This window comes from Haliaeetus albicilla, chromosome 13 (genome assembly GCF_947461875.1).
Source record: "Haliaeetus albicilla chromosome 13, bHalAlb1.1, whole genome shotgun sequence".
Taxonomy (NCBI): domain Eukaryota; kingdom Metazoa; phylum Chordata; class Aves; order Accipitriformes; family Accipitridae; genus Haliaeetus; species Haliaeetus albicilla.
The window spans coordinates 11,155,092-11,170,933 of NC_091495.1; the positions used below are offsets into that span (position 1 = coordinate 11,155,092).

The 15,842-nt window shown below is 37.5% G+C and overlaps 1 protein-coding gene across 5 annotated transcripts in view; it reads left to right on the forward strand.

Moving 5' to 3' along the window:
• The window catches only part of USH2A (usherin), a 394,137-nt gene that overhangs the window by 306,776 nt on the left and 71,519 nt on the right, over positions 1-15,842 (forward strand). For all 5 annotated transcript variants that reach the window (XM_069800131.1, XM_069800130.1, XM_069800132.1 and 2 more), the window contains exons 51-55: positions 3,696-3,919; positions 6,324-6,534; positions 6,928-7,125; positions 7,715-7,869; positions 9,675-9,873. In XM_069800131.1, coding sequence (XP_069656232.1) covers positions 3,696-3,919; positions 6,324-6,534; positions 6,928-7,125; positions 7,715-7,869; positions 9,675-9,873 — 987 coding nt within the window. The remainder of the gene's footprint in view (positions 1-3,695; positions 3,920-6,323; positions 6,535-6,927; positions 7,126-7,714; positions 7,870-9,674; positions 9,874-15,842) is intronic.

Below are 15,842 nucleotides of genomic sequence, written 5' to 3' on the forward strand. Positions count from 1 at the left end.
TATATATGTATTCTTAACAGTTTTTTTCCTTAAATATATATATATTTAAAAAACCTTTATACCCCTCTTTTTAAAATGCGTTTAGCCTATAGCGCTCTATCATTTACACCATTTTTCTTGAGAATGGGTTAGGGTGACATTTTCTTGGCTATTAAAAAAGGAAACAGTGGCTTTTTCATCGTTCACAGGTTTTCTGTGAGGACTTTATGCTGTGAGCCAGCATACAGCTGAACACAAATACAGGTTTGAAAGATGAATTAGCGCCATAGTTGAAAAGAGATCATACTCTTTTGCGTTAAGCATAGAATAGATTGTGGTTTCTTATCACATAGTATACATCATGCTCAGTAGGTTTTTGCTTAATTTCTTAGAGTAATTCAGCCTTGCTAAATATGTCATGAAAATGCACAAGCCAGGCACAAAAATCTACCTCCTCCCTATCCCTGTTATTATAATGATTCTAATGGAAAAAATACTCTCACTTAAAAACATAATTTACTTATCATTGGCAAATGGATAAGTAGAATTTTGCAAGAATATGGTAATTGGAAAGCTGATCTCATTGTCTAGAAGGGGAAGAGGTAACAGGGGTGGCTTTATGCAAAAGCTGAAATGCTTCTGAAGCTCTGTTTTGTAGTTGGCAATGAATGCCACAGTTAAAAATATTATGACAATTTAAAGCTTTTGTTTGGGAGTTTTAGTTCCTTGAAAAAAGTCATACAAGAAAAATATGATTCCTAAAAGTGCAAGCCTTGTGCACAGCCTTACTCTTGCATGACCAGTTTGAAAGCAGCGTGCTTCTGCAGAATCTAGACCCAGGTTTGCACTGAATGTTGGTTTAAGGGCTTGAATCATACAACATTTTCATTTGCCATTGTATACCCTTTTCAGAGAGTCTGTCCTGCAAAAAGAGATGTTTTGTCCATCTCACATTACTCTCTTTTTTTTTTTTTTTTTTAATTTCTATTTTCTTAGGTTTTATTTTTCGCCCCTTGTTGGCCTCCTCAAGTGGGGTGACCATAGAGACATCTGCTGGCAAAGGCTGGCAGTGGTGCCGTTGTACACACCCATCCCGAGCCCCACTGCTGCAATGTGATTATCCAAAGTTGTCTATTTCTGGCTATAAAGGATAATGTCAGCTAAAACCACTCTTGGATTTTCTCTTTTTAAAAAAAAAAAAAAAAAGCAAGCTAGTAAAATGCCACTATACTGACATCCCAGACTCATGAAAGATGGTGCTTTGTACTGTTGTGCTTCCTGATCTGTAATAGTTGCAATACCCACATGTAAGCCAAGGATTTTTGGAGTAGTTTGCAATGTACACTGGCTCTGTATTTTGTTGATCCTCTATTCTGGCTCCAAAGGCTAAGCCTTTTAATACTCATTTTTCCCTTTTGAAAGCATTGGTTTCGCAGATTTACTAAATTAGTAATTCATCACTCAGCTATGTTTGTAAATTTTTTCAGTTGCTGGGGATGAACATGAAATAATTGTTGACAGAAATCACTGTGAGCAGGAAGTGTCTTTTCCAGCCCACGGATTTTCTTTTTGCTGTAATGCATTATGTGCCTATGAAACATAAATATATAAAGCATGACACACACATTCCAGCTGATTTACAAACAAATAGTTTGTATTTTGGTATTTTGCTGAATTCAGCAAGGGTTTATAGGAATTTCTGGATCCTTAAGCAATTGAATAAAGTGATTTTTGGAAGGCAAATCAATCCATCAATATTACACGGTCCTATTTTGTTTTTCTTGGAGCATATTTAAAATTGTACATTTGAGGTGTCAAGGTTCAGGAGTCAAGTGCTACATGTGATAAATTAAGCAAAGGTCAGAGGCTATGCAATGCAGTTTCAGAAGATTGTCTACCTCTGCCTTTGCAGCTCATTCATGCTGAAGTGATGCACTATGGGAATTACTACCAAACTCTGCTCTGCAACATCTGCTCTCCCTAAGTGAGTTAGTGCACGTCAGACATCTTTATGTCAGAATATTGCAGTGATGGATGCAGTCTTCAGAAAATGCTGCATAAAAATCTGGTGTGCCGTTCTGGCCATTAAGTGAAATTACTATTTAAATTAATGGCGCTGTCACAGTTTATCTGTGCAAAGAATGAACGCTGATTAGGGTATTAAGTAATTAGCAATTTATCACACTGGAACAAGGTTGATAATAATTAAAGAAGTAATGGTTTACCAAAGAAACTAGAAAGGGAGTCACTTCTTGTTATGTGAGTGAAATCTTGGCTGAAAAATTTAATTCAGTTAAACAAAGATGAGGTTCGCAGTGAAAGAATACAGCCTTGTTTGTTTCAACAGAAAAACAGGTCATTATCAAAATTTTAGTTTGCCTGTCAAAAGTCCCTGGAGGCTGTCTGAGTTGCTTATTAGTATTGAATTGAGTAATTTTCTGCATTAATTCTCTACTTAAAATTGGTAGAATCCTAGGACAATTTGGGAAAAGGGTGTGAACAGGAGGAAATATTTACCTCTTGGAGAGCTGGTGATCACACCACAGTTTGATTGCTGTGAATGGAACCAGCCCTGAAAAAAGGTAAAGTATGCAAGTAACGTCACCATTTTTAGTCATTCCAGTGTTTGGGATGAAATGCTCTGAATGCTTTAGCAGGATCATACCCTTAAAAAGTAATTTTCATTATGTATGACTTCCTAAGAGAGATTTGCTGCAATAAATGGCAGTGAGAAAAGTGGCCACTTTTGCATGTGTGTCAAATGCCTACATACTACAGAAATTATGTCAAATGCAAACTACTTTGTAGATGTAACAGTATGTCACAGCCTTGCTTTTTTGTGTGATAACTTTCTAGTTGAATTAGTAATAACATTTATTTCATTGCCAATTATAGAGTTGTTTGTAGCATTTGGTTCAGAGTTAAAATATACCCCTTTCTTTAAATGGTGTGGGGTTCAACACTGGTATTTCACAGATGCAGAATAATTCATGTGAATATATGGAAAATTACACTGGTTATCATGAGCTTTTCATTTTAAAATAAAATTATTAAAAATAGAAGAAAGACAGTGGAATTAATTTTGGCAACTTATCAATTCCACTATAGAAATGTAAATTATATTTAGATATTAACTTCTTAAAGAATAATTCTCTGCATTAGATGACCAAAGCTTCACTGTGGGTATTTGGCAAGTCACCCATTCAGTTCTACATACCTAGTATGAACCCCCACTTAAAACATAACGTGAAACATTCTGGAATGCTGAGATGCACTATTGGAAGACTGCCCATGTGAGGGGGGATGAATGAGACCTGACTGGAAAGTACATGGAGAAGCTTCCTCAATTTCTACATTCTACAGGAAATTTTCATCAACAGTCTGTCTTCGACCTGCTGTGCACAGTACCTTGGTATGGTATTTCACAGCAAAGATTCTTACAAAAGTTCAGCAATGGTGTAAGTTGATTGTAGGGGATCCCTGTTTTTTCCTCTAATTCTTCATTGTTTTCAGCAGGTCTAGAAGTCAGGACACTTACTTCAGTCACCTCACGTTTGAATTTAATCTCACTTTAGCTAAATCTGCATAATTCCAGCTGCTGATGGTTTTATGCCAAGCTATATTGCATTCTGAGCTTTCGCCTTTCTTCATCTATCTATTTATTTATTTACTTACATATCATAGTCAGATTTTTTTTGTTTGTTTGTTCGTTTCAGGGATGTTCTGTTGTGGGCAGGAATATGTGAATATGTCAGATACCATATGCTGCTCAGGTTCCAGTGGTGAGTTCCTAGCACATGTTAGAAAGAATGACCAAGTGCCAGTAAAATGCTGTGAGACTGAACTTATTCCAATGAGCGAAGAATGCTGTAATGGAGTTGGATATAATCCTTTGAAATATGTTTGCTCTGACAAGATTTCAGCTGGAATGATGATGAAGGTAATTGATAGAAAAGCTCTGATTTGACGATGGAAAGAGAAATACACTGTTCATAACTATTTTTCTAAAATAGGAATATAAAAACTCCTGTGTGCATTATTCATTTTCACGTTACATCCATATTAATACCGAATGTGTTCACTATGATTGATGTTATTGCAATGAATTCTAAAGGAATTAATAATGATTAGCTGCCTCTGTGAAGTGTTGCCCAGCACTTCAGATTAGTACAGTGGCTAAAAGCTGGCACACTAACAAGACTGGCATGTATAGCCAGCTTCCGTTCTGTGACCACAGTTCCTGATGTTCTTTAAGTGGAAATTGAAATTAAAGTGGCCAGTTCTGAAGTATAAAAATGCTATTACATTTCAATTTGGACAGGCAGTATAACATAGATTCCCCAACCTCCTAAAAAAAAAACCCCAAAACCCAGCAATTTATATTTTCTTGATGGACTCAATCCTGATGCTGTAGAAAACCAGTGGCAATTTTGGCATAAGTTTCGGCAGTACTAGGATAGGTCTCTGTATAACTTTTAGCAACGATGAGGGTATTATATTTTGGGTGCCTTTCGTGCCTCATGAGTTATACTGGGGTTTTTTTTACTCTGTTTTAATGTAAGAGTAAACAAAGCACCATGAAGTCTAATTCTGTCTTTTCTAAGAGTGGCCAGTGACTATAGGTATCAGCATGAGACAATTTGGCCAAACTTTCAAAGCTGTAGCCTTGCGACTCCAGTTGAATTCAACAGAAATCTTCAAGAATTAACATCTTGGTGTTATACGTAAGCTGTAAAAATATTGTCAACTGTTATTACAATTTTTATTTAAGAAAATGAACTTTCAAAGGATGGAAACCCTGTTTATATATCTGTATATTCTTTTATATAAATATAAATTTATATTTCTATTTATTTATATTTAGAAAGAGAGGGAAAAAGTGGGTGGCAGAGAAAGAAAGAGGGTTGGATATTGTGAAATCTACAATATGGAAATCATGTAGATATTGTGGAATTTATCACTAAAGTAAAAAGAAAAACAGAGCCCATCCTGCCGCATAGAGGTGTTCCTGTATACTTTTCGTTCATCTGCTAAGATAATACACAAATATTTTTTCCGTCCTCTCCTTTTCATGTCAAGGTTTTAATGTCATTTCATTTTCAGACTGAATAATTTTCTCCTAGAGAAAATCCAAGTGTTGTGATGAGTCAGCTACAGTTTCTCAATGCATTGTATTAGTAGTTCATGCAAGGCAAAAAATGGCTGAGAACAGGTTAATGCATTCTGGTAGATAACATGCTAGATCCATGCCTTAGGTATAATGCATAAACAAAGGAAGCACTTTGTATTTCGCTTACTTGCAGTAGAAAAGAGATAGCAGTGCTGGCTTTCTGATATGTATAGATTTACTAACATTAAAACGACTGATATTCTGAGATATATTCTGGGGCTACTTTATATGTGAATCCAATCCATCTATATCCTACATCTTATATTGATATCTATCACAACATAATTTTTGTGAAAGTTTGGAAAATTAAATTAGCTGAAGTTCATAATCAGCTAACAAATTAATTTCAATAGGTGAATTAAGGAAGCATTAGATATAATCTGTTCGCTTTTCCTTCTAAAGCTTGTAGCCTAATGGGCAGAAATATTTGTAGCAAATATTGCAGTATATTTCTTCCTGCAACAACCTATATTTTATGAGAATTACTGCTCTCTAGCTTATGGTTTGGCAAAAATATTATTTCATGAATTTTAATGGAAACTTGCAGATGTTCAGTGTATATTTCTATTTCTGTGAATTGTTCTTTATGGGTTAAATCTTATATCTGCATCAACGTTTGCAGAGGTCCTCTTATTGCAGCAAAACTGCTGTTTAGGAGTGATGTGGTAGAGGACACAATTTATATCGCCCATGGATAAGAGTTCTCAGCCTTGACAGCTGCCAAGGAATTGCAGAGAGCCCTCTTGTGTACTTGCCAAGCTGTGTGAGGGGCTGGGAATTTGCTACTGATTTGCCACGGGATATTGGGCTTTGCAGGAGCAGAATGTTCAAATTCTCAGATAAAATCCTGTTCTCATTTGATTATAGACTCTTCTACTTTCAACAAACCCAGCCATTTGGGCTTCCAGTGGTTAAAATTTGTGATGTTTTCATGCAAGGACCCTAAAAAAAAAAAAAAAAGTGTTTCTTGTAGAAAGGATTATAAAAGCATTAATGACCAAAGACAGTAGACAGGCCAAAGGCTGCAAGGGTCTCCCATATGCTAGAAATATCAACGTACTCCATGTGGCTGCTTGATTTGTATGTTGCATAAAGACAGAGAAATACTAATGGAAGCATTTGTAAAGAAAGGAAGATGCAATAAATGTATTAAAATTGTATGTGTATTCCTTAGGTAAAGGAAGAATGCAAGGCTAATATCCTTTGCCCTTTATCTATGGAGGCAACAGCACATTGTGGAAAATGCGACTTTGATCCTAGGGAGAATATTTGTGCATGGGTAAAAGGTTCACAGAGTGCTACAGAAAGGGAGATAAAGGAAGGTGTGTGTCCAGCTGAAGAGGAGAGTGTCTACACAGGAAGTCCAAACCAGTATTCATTTACAGGTAAGGAAAAGTGGCATATCAGATTGGTGATTTGCTAGTGTATTTAATTCACTCTGGAGAAAAAGATGTCCTGAATGCTATCAAATATTCTAATTAAATGTGAAGCAATTGTAGCGAAGTATCATTCTTTAAGAATTAATCTGTGAATCAGGACAGTATCTTCAGGGAAATGAAATGAGAAGCAAAAAGTTCAGTGAATACATAAGGTCTAAACCTGCTTTCACAAAAGTTGATAGAAATAATGCTATATCAGAAAATGACACTGACTAAAGGAACAACTTCCATATCTATCTGTCTTTAAACACAGAAGTAGTCCCATAGGCACAGAAAAGAATAAGTTATTCTGTATTTTGATAAGACTGAGTTGATCCGTATGTAACTTTCTTTTTCTAGACCAGAACCTGGAACCTTTTATCACATATGAGTATAGAGTGGCTGCTTGGAATAGCTATGGAAGAGGCTTCAGTGAAATTAGCAGAGCTGTCACTAAGCAAGATGTGCCACAGGGTGTAAGTCCACCAAAATGGGCCAAAGTGGATAATCGGGAAGACATGATACTTCTAAACTGGGAGGAACCACTTCAACCAAATGGTATTGATATATGTTAAAAAAACAGTATGTTGTATCATTCAACTAACAGTGTTCTAAAATCACAAAACATTTCTTAATCACTGGGTCTGAAATACATGTATTCCTAAACTCTACAAGAATAATTTGCTTTAGGCTGAGATAATTTTCATTGCAAGTAAGAGTAGAGTCTAACTTCACAGAAGACAGTTTAGTACGTCTCTAAGAAGTGCCCAGAAGCCTCTTTTGAGAACAGTTGTAATAGTAATTGGCAAATAAGATAATTACAATCATGTTACAAAATATTTGGGGATTCGCGGGGTGTGGGGGGGTGATACTCATGTTTCTTTCAGGATATCTTGCTTACGATTTTCAAACAGTGAGAAAACTTGGAATAGCTCTCTTAAAAAATGAGAAATACTGCGATGTTGATGTAGAGGTTGAGGACAGTAGCTGGTAATTGACATTAGGCATTTAAACAGGATGATTGTCTGTTGCGGTGTTCACCTAGAGGTTTCGTTTAATATTTTTGATGTGCAGAGTAGATTATTATAGTATACCATCACACAGGATTTCTCAGCTAACAAAAGGGAAAACTTTCTTTCTGCAATAGGTCTTATTATTCACTATATCATTCTCCGAAATGGAATTGAGCGTTTTAGAGGAACAGAAATGAGCTTCACGGACACAAGTGGTGTCCAGCCATACCAAGAATATTCATACCAGCTGCGAGCCTGCACTGTTGTTGGTTGCACAGACAGCAGCAAGGTTAGTGAATTGGTCTTTATGGAACTGGTGCCAGAATTTTATCAGCCAGTGTGGTAACATTAAAATGCTTTTGGAAAGGTGTAATTTGAAAACATGCTGATTATTGACTGAGTAAATGAAAAACATCAATAATCTTATTTAGATTCAACTACTGACAGGTGATTATTTGGAACCTAAGGTTGATACGAGCAAGCAGCAGAAGAAAGCAGTATCTCAGTCTTGGCAAAGCTGAAATTGCACTGTAGGAACTGACGTTTGTTAAAGACAAAGCTATACATGATAGAATAGAGTAAGGAATATTAAAATGCACTTTCTCTAAGCTTTGAAATTAAATCTTTGCTTCTTACTAGGAGGTCTATAGCCTCTTCTTCCTTGGTATTTCTTAGTTTATCTGCTTTAGCTCTAGTCTATCAATTTGTTCAACAACCTTCTTACTCTGAGCCTCCTTTTAGTATATTACCCTTCACTGGTTTTCCATGTCTGCACCTGCTTCAGGCTTTACACTTCCTTTGTGTACAACCTGCCTCTGCTTCAGTTTTAAGCAAACAGAATCTCTTCCCTCCCTTTGTCCCTGCTTCATTTCCTTTTGTATCACTTTGAATCACGGATGCCTTTCACCAGTATTACTATTTAACTAGCTCTAGTTTCTATTCTGCAAAGTACCTGCCTTATTCATAATTTGGAAAAACTATTTAAGTTTTTTTTCATTATAATATTCTTGCCTCTATGAAAATTAATTTCTAGGAATGTGAGTGTAAGGTCTATGGGGCAGAAGTGGGGAATAATGACTGTGCTTTGTAATTATAATATCTATGGGATTAAAAAGTTGATTTTTTTTTTCCAGGTTTTTAAATGTTTTTCTTATGGGTGGAAATCTCAACCAAAAGTATAAGAAAAGAAACACTAATGCAAAGGGATGGAGATAGGCACATAGTCCTCTACCTGCACACACCTCTACCTTGTGGTCTGGAAGCTATGTGGGCAGAGTTGCTGCAACCATTGGCCTGAACTAATAAATCCTGCTTACTTCACGTGCCAGTAATTAAGGAGTTTACTGTTGCAAACACTGAAGTCTGCGAGTAGGGACTGATTCCACCAAATGCACTAAGACAATATATTATGGAGGGCACATTTTATATTTACAGCATAATATAAATACTTTATGGTGGTAATAACAGAAAAAGAAAAGTGATTCTCAAAGAGAGAAAGGTCTGACTCACTTATTAAACCAGTGTAATTTGGAAATGCCTCTGTAGGAGATGGTAGAGATGTGTCAATAGAAAATTAGCTTTTTCCTTTTTCTTCCTTTTTTTTGTAGAAAGAGTTTAACAAGTGCAAAGTTAATCTATCTTTCAAAATTTTTGGTTTCCTTACAAAAATATGGAGTTGCAAATAACTACAATAGAGTTCAGATTGCATGGGATATATGGAGGCTTAGCCCCATGTTTACTGCTGCTTAAAATATATGAAATCAGGCAGTTAAAATGCAGAGACACTGACAAACCATATGGAAGAGAGTTATCAAGAGTTTTCAAGCAATACAGTTTTTGTTGTTTCACCCTGTGCTATACACTGCAGCTAAAACGTGGCGAACCTGTTGTGATAAATTGTAGACATAGACTTATGTAATGTATTCAAGGTCAGATTTCATTGTGAAAAAGGAGGAAAAAAGTAACTAGTTCTCCAGGCCCTTGGTAATGATATGCCAGCCCAAACAACATTTTAAAACAAAAGTGACATTCTCATTGATCATGGTATCTAGTGTACTATTACATTAAATTGCTGTTTAATTCATATGTCTTCAGGTAGTTGCAGTCACTGTCCAAGGAATCCCAGAGAGTGTTCAGCCACCAGACGTCAGTGCTTTGAACTCAACAGCGTTACATTTAAGCTGGATTGCACCCAAGAAACCAAATGGTATCATCAGAGAGTACCAGATCACTCAAGTAGGGAAAGGACTTGTATACACTGATGTTGCAAGCAGAATGCAGCACACACTATCAGGTAAGGAGACAGAGCTCTCTGACAGGCTAATGTCTCGTCCTTAAGATATAAGACAGTATTAACATATTAAAAATGCTACTTGACAGTAACTTTTAAATCCCCAGTACTGTGCAGAGTTTAGAGTGCTTTATCATGACTTTACATATCTTAATTTTTTTTTTTTTTTCAGTTCTTTCAATTCTGGCTGCTGTTTGTTAAAATATTAATAGATTTAATTTCAAAATTTTAAAATAAATCTATCCAGCTAGATTCAAGATGCATGCTTTGTGGTGTGCTCAAGGTCTCAGATATTCTGCGTAGGCTTTCCATTCCGTCACACAGATTCAACTCTCTCTTTTACTGTCATTAACGTGCAGTAATGCAGTTGAAGTCACTAATACTGCTGTGAATGTGTACCAGTGTAGGAGCAAGAAAGATCCAGTTCTTTATGCCTGAGATAATAAAAACGAAAGGAAGACAGAAAGGGAAAGATCCTGGATTCTGTTTATAATCTTATATATTGCTTATAGCTATGTTCGAAATACTTGGTGAAATTTCAGTAGTGTATGTGTGTATCCGAAAGGAGCTTTAGTCAAGGGATTTTGGGGGAAAGTTTGACTCAGACCTCAAATGTATTATTTTGACATACTCAATTTTTAGTTATATTTGAAAGTTACACTGAAGCAAAATTATTCTTAGAAATGTTTCTGTTGAACACAAACCAGGAACATAAGCATTCTGGGATATCTCTTTCCACTGCTTGACCTCAGGTTGCTCATCAAATTCTTGTATCTATGATTTTTAGGAATTCATAAACACATTAATTTTTCATTTTTTTCCCCCACCCAAGTAGGAAACATAGAGATTCATATGCTATACATACCATATGATAGCCACCCAAAGAGTAGAAGTTCATTTAGAGCACATAAAACCTATACAGCACGTATGGCACTCTCAGCCACCCCTCAAAGCATGAGTCCTGAGTCAGAGTGGATCCCTTAGTGCTTTAAAAGAGTTTGTCCTTGCTGTAGTCACTCAGGAGTAAGGGATTGCTGTCCCTCTGACAATATCATGCTCAAGTGTGAAATTCATCAACTGTGTATTATGCCTGTCCCCATATTCAGTGCTTCTGCACATGAGATATTAACTAGAGTATGCCAGTTGATGGTACATGTTTTAGAATTGCTGTTGTAAGTTTATACTGTAAAGAACACCTACCAACAAGGAATGATTTATCAAACCCATTGAAAAATAGTTCTCGTGCTCCCACTTCCAGTTATACCTCCAGAGTAACTGAGATTTTAATGCAAAGAATACATTTTTTCTTACCAGTTGGAAGAGAGAGGAAATGAAATTACCTCATGAGAAACAAGGATCTTTTTTCCTTTTGTGTGCCTGTTCTGCTAAGCCACTGTCCAATGCTGCCATGTTAAGCCAGGAGTGAAATAAGTGATCGTTCCTCCTGACAGTCATAATCAAATCTTGTGCTGTTTTCTGCAGGAGCTTCATTGGATAATAATGTGGAATTCATGGCAGTGATTTAGCAATGTGGATAATTATTGCTTTCTAAATTAAAAGAATAACATAAAACAATCAAATTTATTTCATACATAATCTCAAATATTTGAACTGTTGTCTTATTCCCTGTGGATGTATGTTTTGAATTTCTCATCTTCCTTTTTCTTCTTTTTTTTTTTCTTCCCAAAACTGTCCTCTTTTCCCTGAGCAACAGTTGAACATTAATGAAGCTGTAGCATTAGTATTTCTTGAGACTTTGAATCTAGGGTCTTGGAAATAACAGACGAGAAGGCTAGCACCTTGCCACTGCACCATTGTCTTGCTGCTTATTTTTAATTACATCAAAGCTTTGGAAACATGATCCCACAAATGCTTTGTGGGAATAGTGGTGAATGTGCTCATCACGTGAAATCCATAAATTGCTTATAATCCTCTCAAGATGTTAAAAAAAGCATTAAGTAATTGAAGACAGGAAGTCCTCAGTTAATTATTTAGAGGTGTTATCAATGCTTTAAGCAAACTGAAGCATTTTCTGCTATCTCACTGAGTTGAATGCCACTGGGACCTAGGGGCAGCAGCCATCATCTTCTCATATTCTCTAATGCAAACAGCACATGGCAGCTTGTCAATAAAAGACCTTTTTATATCATTTATTACTGAACACTTCCACTACCCTGTACAGAACAATTTGGATGACAGTTATGGCATTGTTTCACTTTGTGTTACTACTACTTTACAAATGGGCCTGCTAATGCTTTGCAGTGGGGGCCAGGCAGAGGGTAAGACTGAAGAAAATAATTAGGTGAATTGTAAAAGAAAGCTAAGAGTGCCCTCTTCAGCAGCAGCAGGTGGGTTTATAGCAAAGATTCTTCTCAACTCCCTCTTCTCAATACACTAAAAAAAATATCCCACATAAGAGGCTTTATCAAGAATTTGTGGGATCAATCATCTTTAGGTAAAAGCCAAGAAGGACCATTGATGTTTATTTCAGTAAAAGAAACAATATTAAGAAATACTTTATGACTGAATGTTTTGAAATTCTTTCATCTGAACATATTCTCCATTTCAGGGTAGTGAAAACTGAGAAGATACAGAAATGTTGTCACTGGTCAACTCTTATCTCCATGCAGCACCAAATCATTACTAATATTTATCTAAAGGAAACTCTTGGGGGTGGAGGGGTTGTGTGAAGCTGTGGTCAGCAATCTGACATCCTTCTGAGTAAAATTCCCATGGCGGGGCCCAGAAGCGTTATCCTGGGATCTAATTAATGACCTTGCCGGAGCCATACCCACAAATGGAGACAAAGAGTATCAGAAGGAATTGATTTGGCTAACAGAACAATGCATTCTTAAAAAACAGTGTTTCACAGCCTTTTGGCTAATGACAAATGCTGCAATAACAAAATAGATTGCTAAGTTTAAAAAAAAAAAAAAAAAGAAAGAAAGAATTAAACCTCCCCCACAATAATAGACCAAAAAAGAAAAGGAGAGAAGTATCCCCTAGTGAACAATCAAGTAGAGAAATTGGAAAAGCAAAATGCTGTTTATGTTTCAAGATTATCTTACTTGTTATTTTTATTTTATTAATCACATACATAGATTTGCACAGAGCTTTCCAAAGCATGCATAAGACAAGGGGTTTAATGCAAAGCTTTAATAATCTAGGTAAAAATCTGCTGTGACTGCTCCATATATGACTAGAGGTTTCAGCTATCAGAATTTCACCAATAAATTTAGTGAAACCATGTGCTCTTTTTTAATGCTCATTTTTCTCTTTAAAGTGTAGTTGTAAATGAGTATTGCTTTATTATGCATGTTTCCTTTAAAAGTGAACATGACTCCCTTTAGGGGAATTCAAGTAATTTGTTGCCACAGTAATCTTTTCTATCCTGAAATGTTAAATACTTGGCTTTCCTCCATGCCTTTGCCTCTCTCTAGTCTGCAACTGTCATCTTCTCCCTTCTTACTTTTATAGGCAGTGTTCTGATGATTTTTCTTCTCTTCCAGTTCATGATTAGGTTACAGCCAGGGCTGTCCCTCTGAGTCATCTCTTTATTTTCTCTCCTTCATGTCTTGTTCAATTTGTAAGCAGCCTGCATGTCTTCCATTTAGGGTTTTACCTTTCTACATAATTGTTGCTTATTCTTTCTCTCTGTTTGTAATACGCTATAATTAAAATATCTTCGTACTGGGTATAAGCAAGGATTTGTTTATAAACAAATATCTTGCCCAGATATTTTTTTCTTGTTACAGAATCGCATGGTTCTTGAAGTAATTACAATTAGGCACATGAGCTACATCAAAAGTATGTTATTAAGGTCACAAAGCCACGCACTTAAAAATTGACCTGCACAATACGTATGAATTGACCTGTATAATCCTAATTCAGCCTCTTTCACACAAGCAGTCTGCATTACACAGTACTGTAGTCATTTGTATGTAGGGTTACTGCCTCATTCAGTCCACAAGCTGTACCTCTTCCAGGGAGGAATAAAATGGAGAAAAAAAAAAAAGGGGGAGGGGGGTGCTCCTGTATGTAGGACTGCTGCCTCAGCTTTTGCTATGTTTGGTAGGTTTATTCCTTCTGGGAATCTCGGTGTAGATGGGCCTAATTCTGCGTCTGCCCAGAGCTAAATTTCGTTTCTGCTCAGCGGAAGTCAAGGAGGTGCAAGCCCAAAGTTTGTGTGAACGTGGAGCACAGCGAGGGAGGCGACAGGGATAGTGCCAACCCAGAGGGGTAAAATGTGGATCGCTGAGGAGCTGGTGGCACTGGCTGCCAAAAGAAAGGAGAAGGGGCAGTGTCCTGGGAGGATGGTCAAGCGGCAGCACACAGGGCGGCCTAGCTGCTGCAGGGCGCTCCCACATCAGCTCTCTCTCAGCTGCTGCCAGACTCCCCTGGGGCCCTCCCCCAGCCCTGCCCACAGACCCAGGACCCCATTTCGGCCCAGCCTGCTGCCCTCAATCCCTGCTGGCAGCTGTGCTGGCCTCCAGCTCCCACCCAGCCCTGCCCAGTCGGGCCCACCTGTGGGCCTGTGTCCTGGGGCTGGGGCTGCCCCCGGCCTGCCCTGCTCCCCAGCTGGGGCGGCGGGACAGGCCCTGGCAGGTCTCTTGAATCCTGTGGGCTGCCGGATTAGAGAGCTACAGGGAATGAAGCGTGGGGTGGCACGGAGGAGAGACTGTGTCTGGATCAAGGCAGTTGGCTTCTGTCACCGAGGGCATTTATACCTGTTCAGACTGTTGTACTGAGGAAGGCACATCTCGAGCTTTCACAGCTTGTCACAACCATGTCTTCTTCATTTTCTGGACACCCTGCCTGAGACCTGGGACCTGAATTTCCTGAGCTCTTGGAGCTGCAAGCTGAAGGTACCAGTTGTGCCCAGATACATAAAGTTTTGCATAACACCAGGTGCTCTGACAGCCAGGTCCCAGACATCCCAAATGGCCTTCTGGCAGGTCCAGGGATGTTTTTGTTTCTCCCAGTCTCTTTGAGTCAGCCTCCTGTTTCTGAGAGAGAGAAATCTTTTGGGGTTTTTTTTGTTTTGTTTTTATTATTCTTCCTGTACTGTATTAAGCCATTTCAATGCTCAGCTGGTTGGTGTTAGTAAAGCAACTGTATGCTCCAGGGGTAGACACTACAAAAAAGTCTCAGATTACATACAATTAGGCACGCCAGAGACCACAGTTGGAGGGAATTTTAGGAGGTCAATTCGTATCATACAGTGTCCTAACACTGGGATTTCCTAGTTTATGAGTGTTCAGTTTTGCAATCTTAATATTTTCAGAGGTTTTGTGTATAATTTCCTGCTTCTTGTTGCACTGTTTGTCCCCTTTGCACTCAGAAACTTTTTTTTAATATATTATGAGGTGTTAACAAGAGGGTCCTTGAAAACATGTGAGAGAGAGGTTTTCAGTGTCTGTGCCCAGTAATATCATTTTTAAGATCAACTTTGAGAAATACCCCAAAGAGTAGTTTAGCAAAGACCCTGTAACCTGGACTGGAGCATGCTCTGTGAGGCAGTCTGATCAGCAGTTAAAGCTGAGCTCTGAGGTGTTCAAGATACTCTCACAGAGGTCTGCATCTTTAACAATTTAACTGTAAGAATCCTTTAATGGGTGTACAGAAATGGCTATTTTAAAAGCTTAGTATCTTAGCCAAATTTTGGGTACAATTTTATGAGGAGTCCTAAAGTCAAATTCTTAAGCTGCAGGCAACTTGATGTCAAATCTGAAGTCGTTGACACACAGCACAAGGATGTTTGAAAATTTCCAAGGAAAGGTCAAAGCAGTATATTCTCTTTTAGTCTCATTCAAGGATGTCCAGCATAGAAGGTTTGAGCTGAAAAAATAGATTTTAAAAAATCACAAGTAACTAAAATTAATATCTTGTAATGTGGAGGGCTTGGTTGTCAGTCCTGCTTCTAACTGCTTTATAGCATTTATAATAAAATCTAACAAATAGGAAAAAATAGG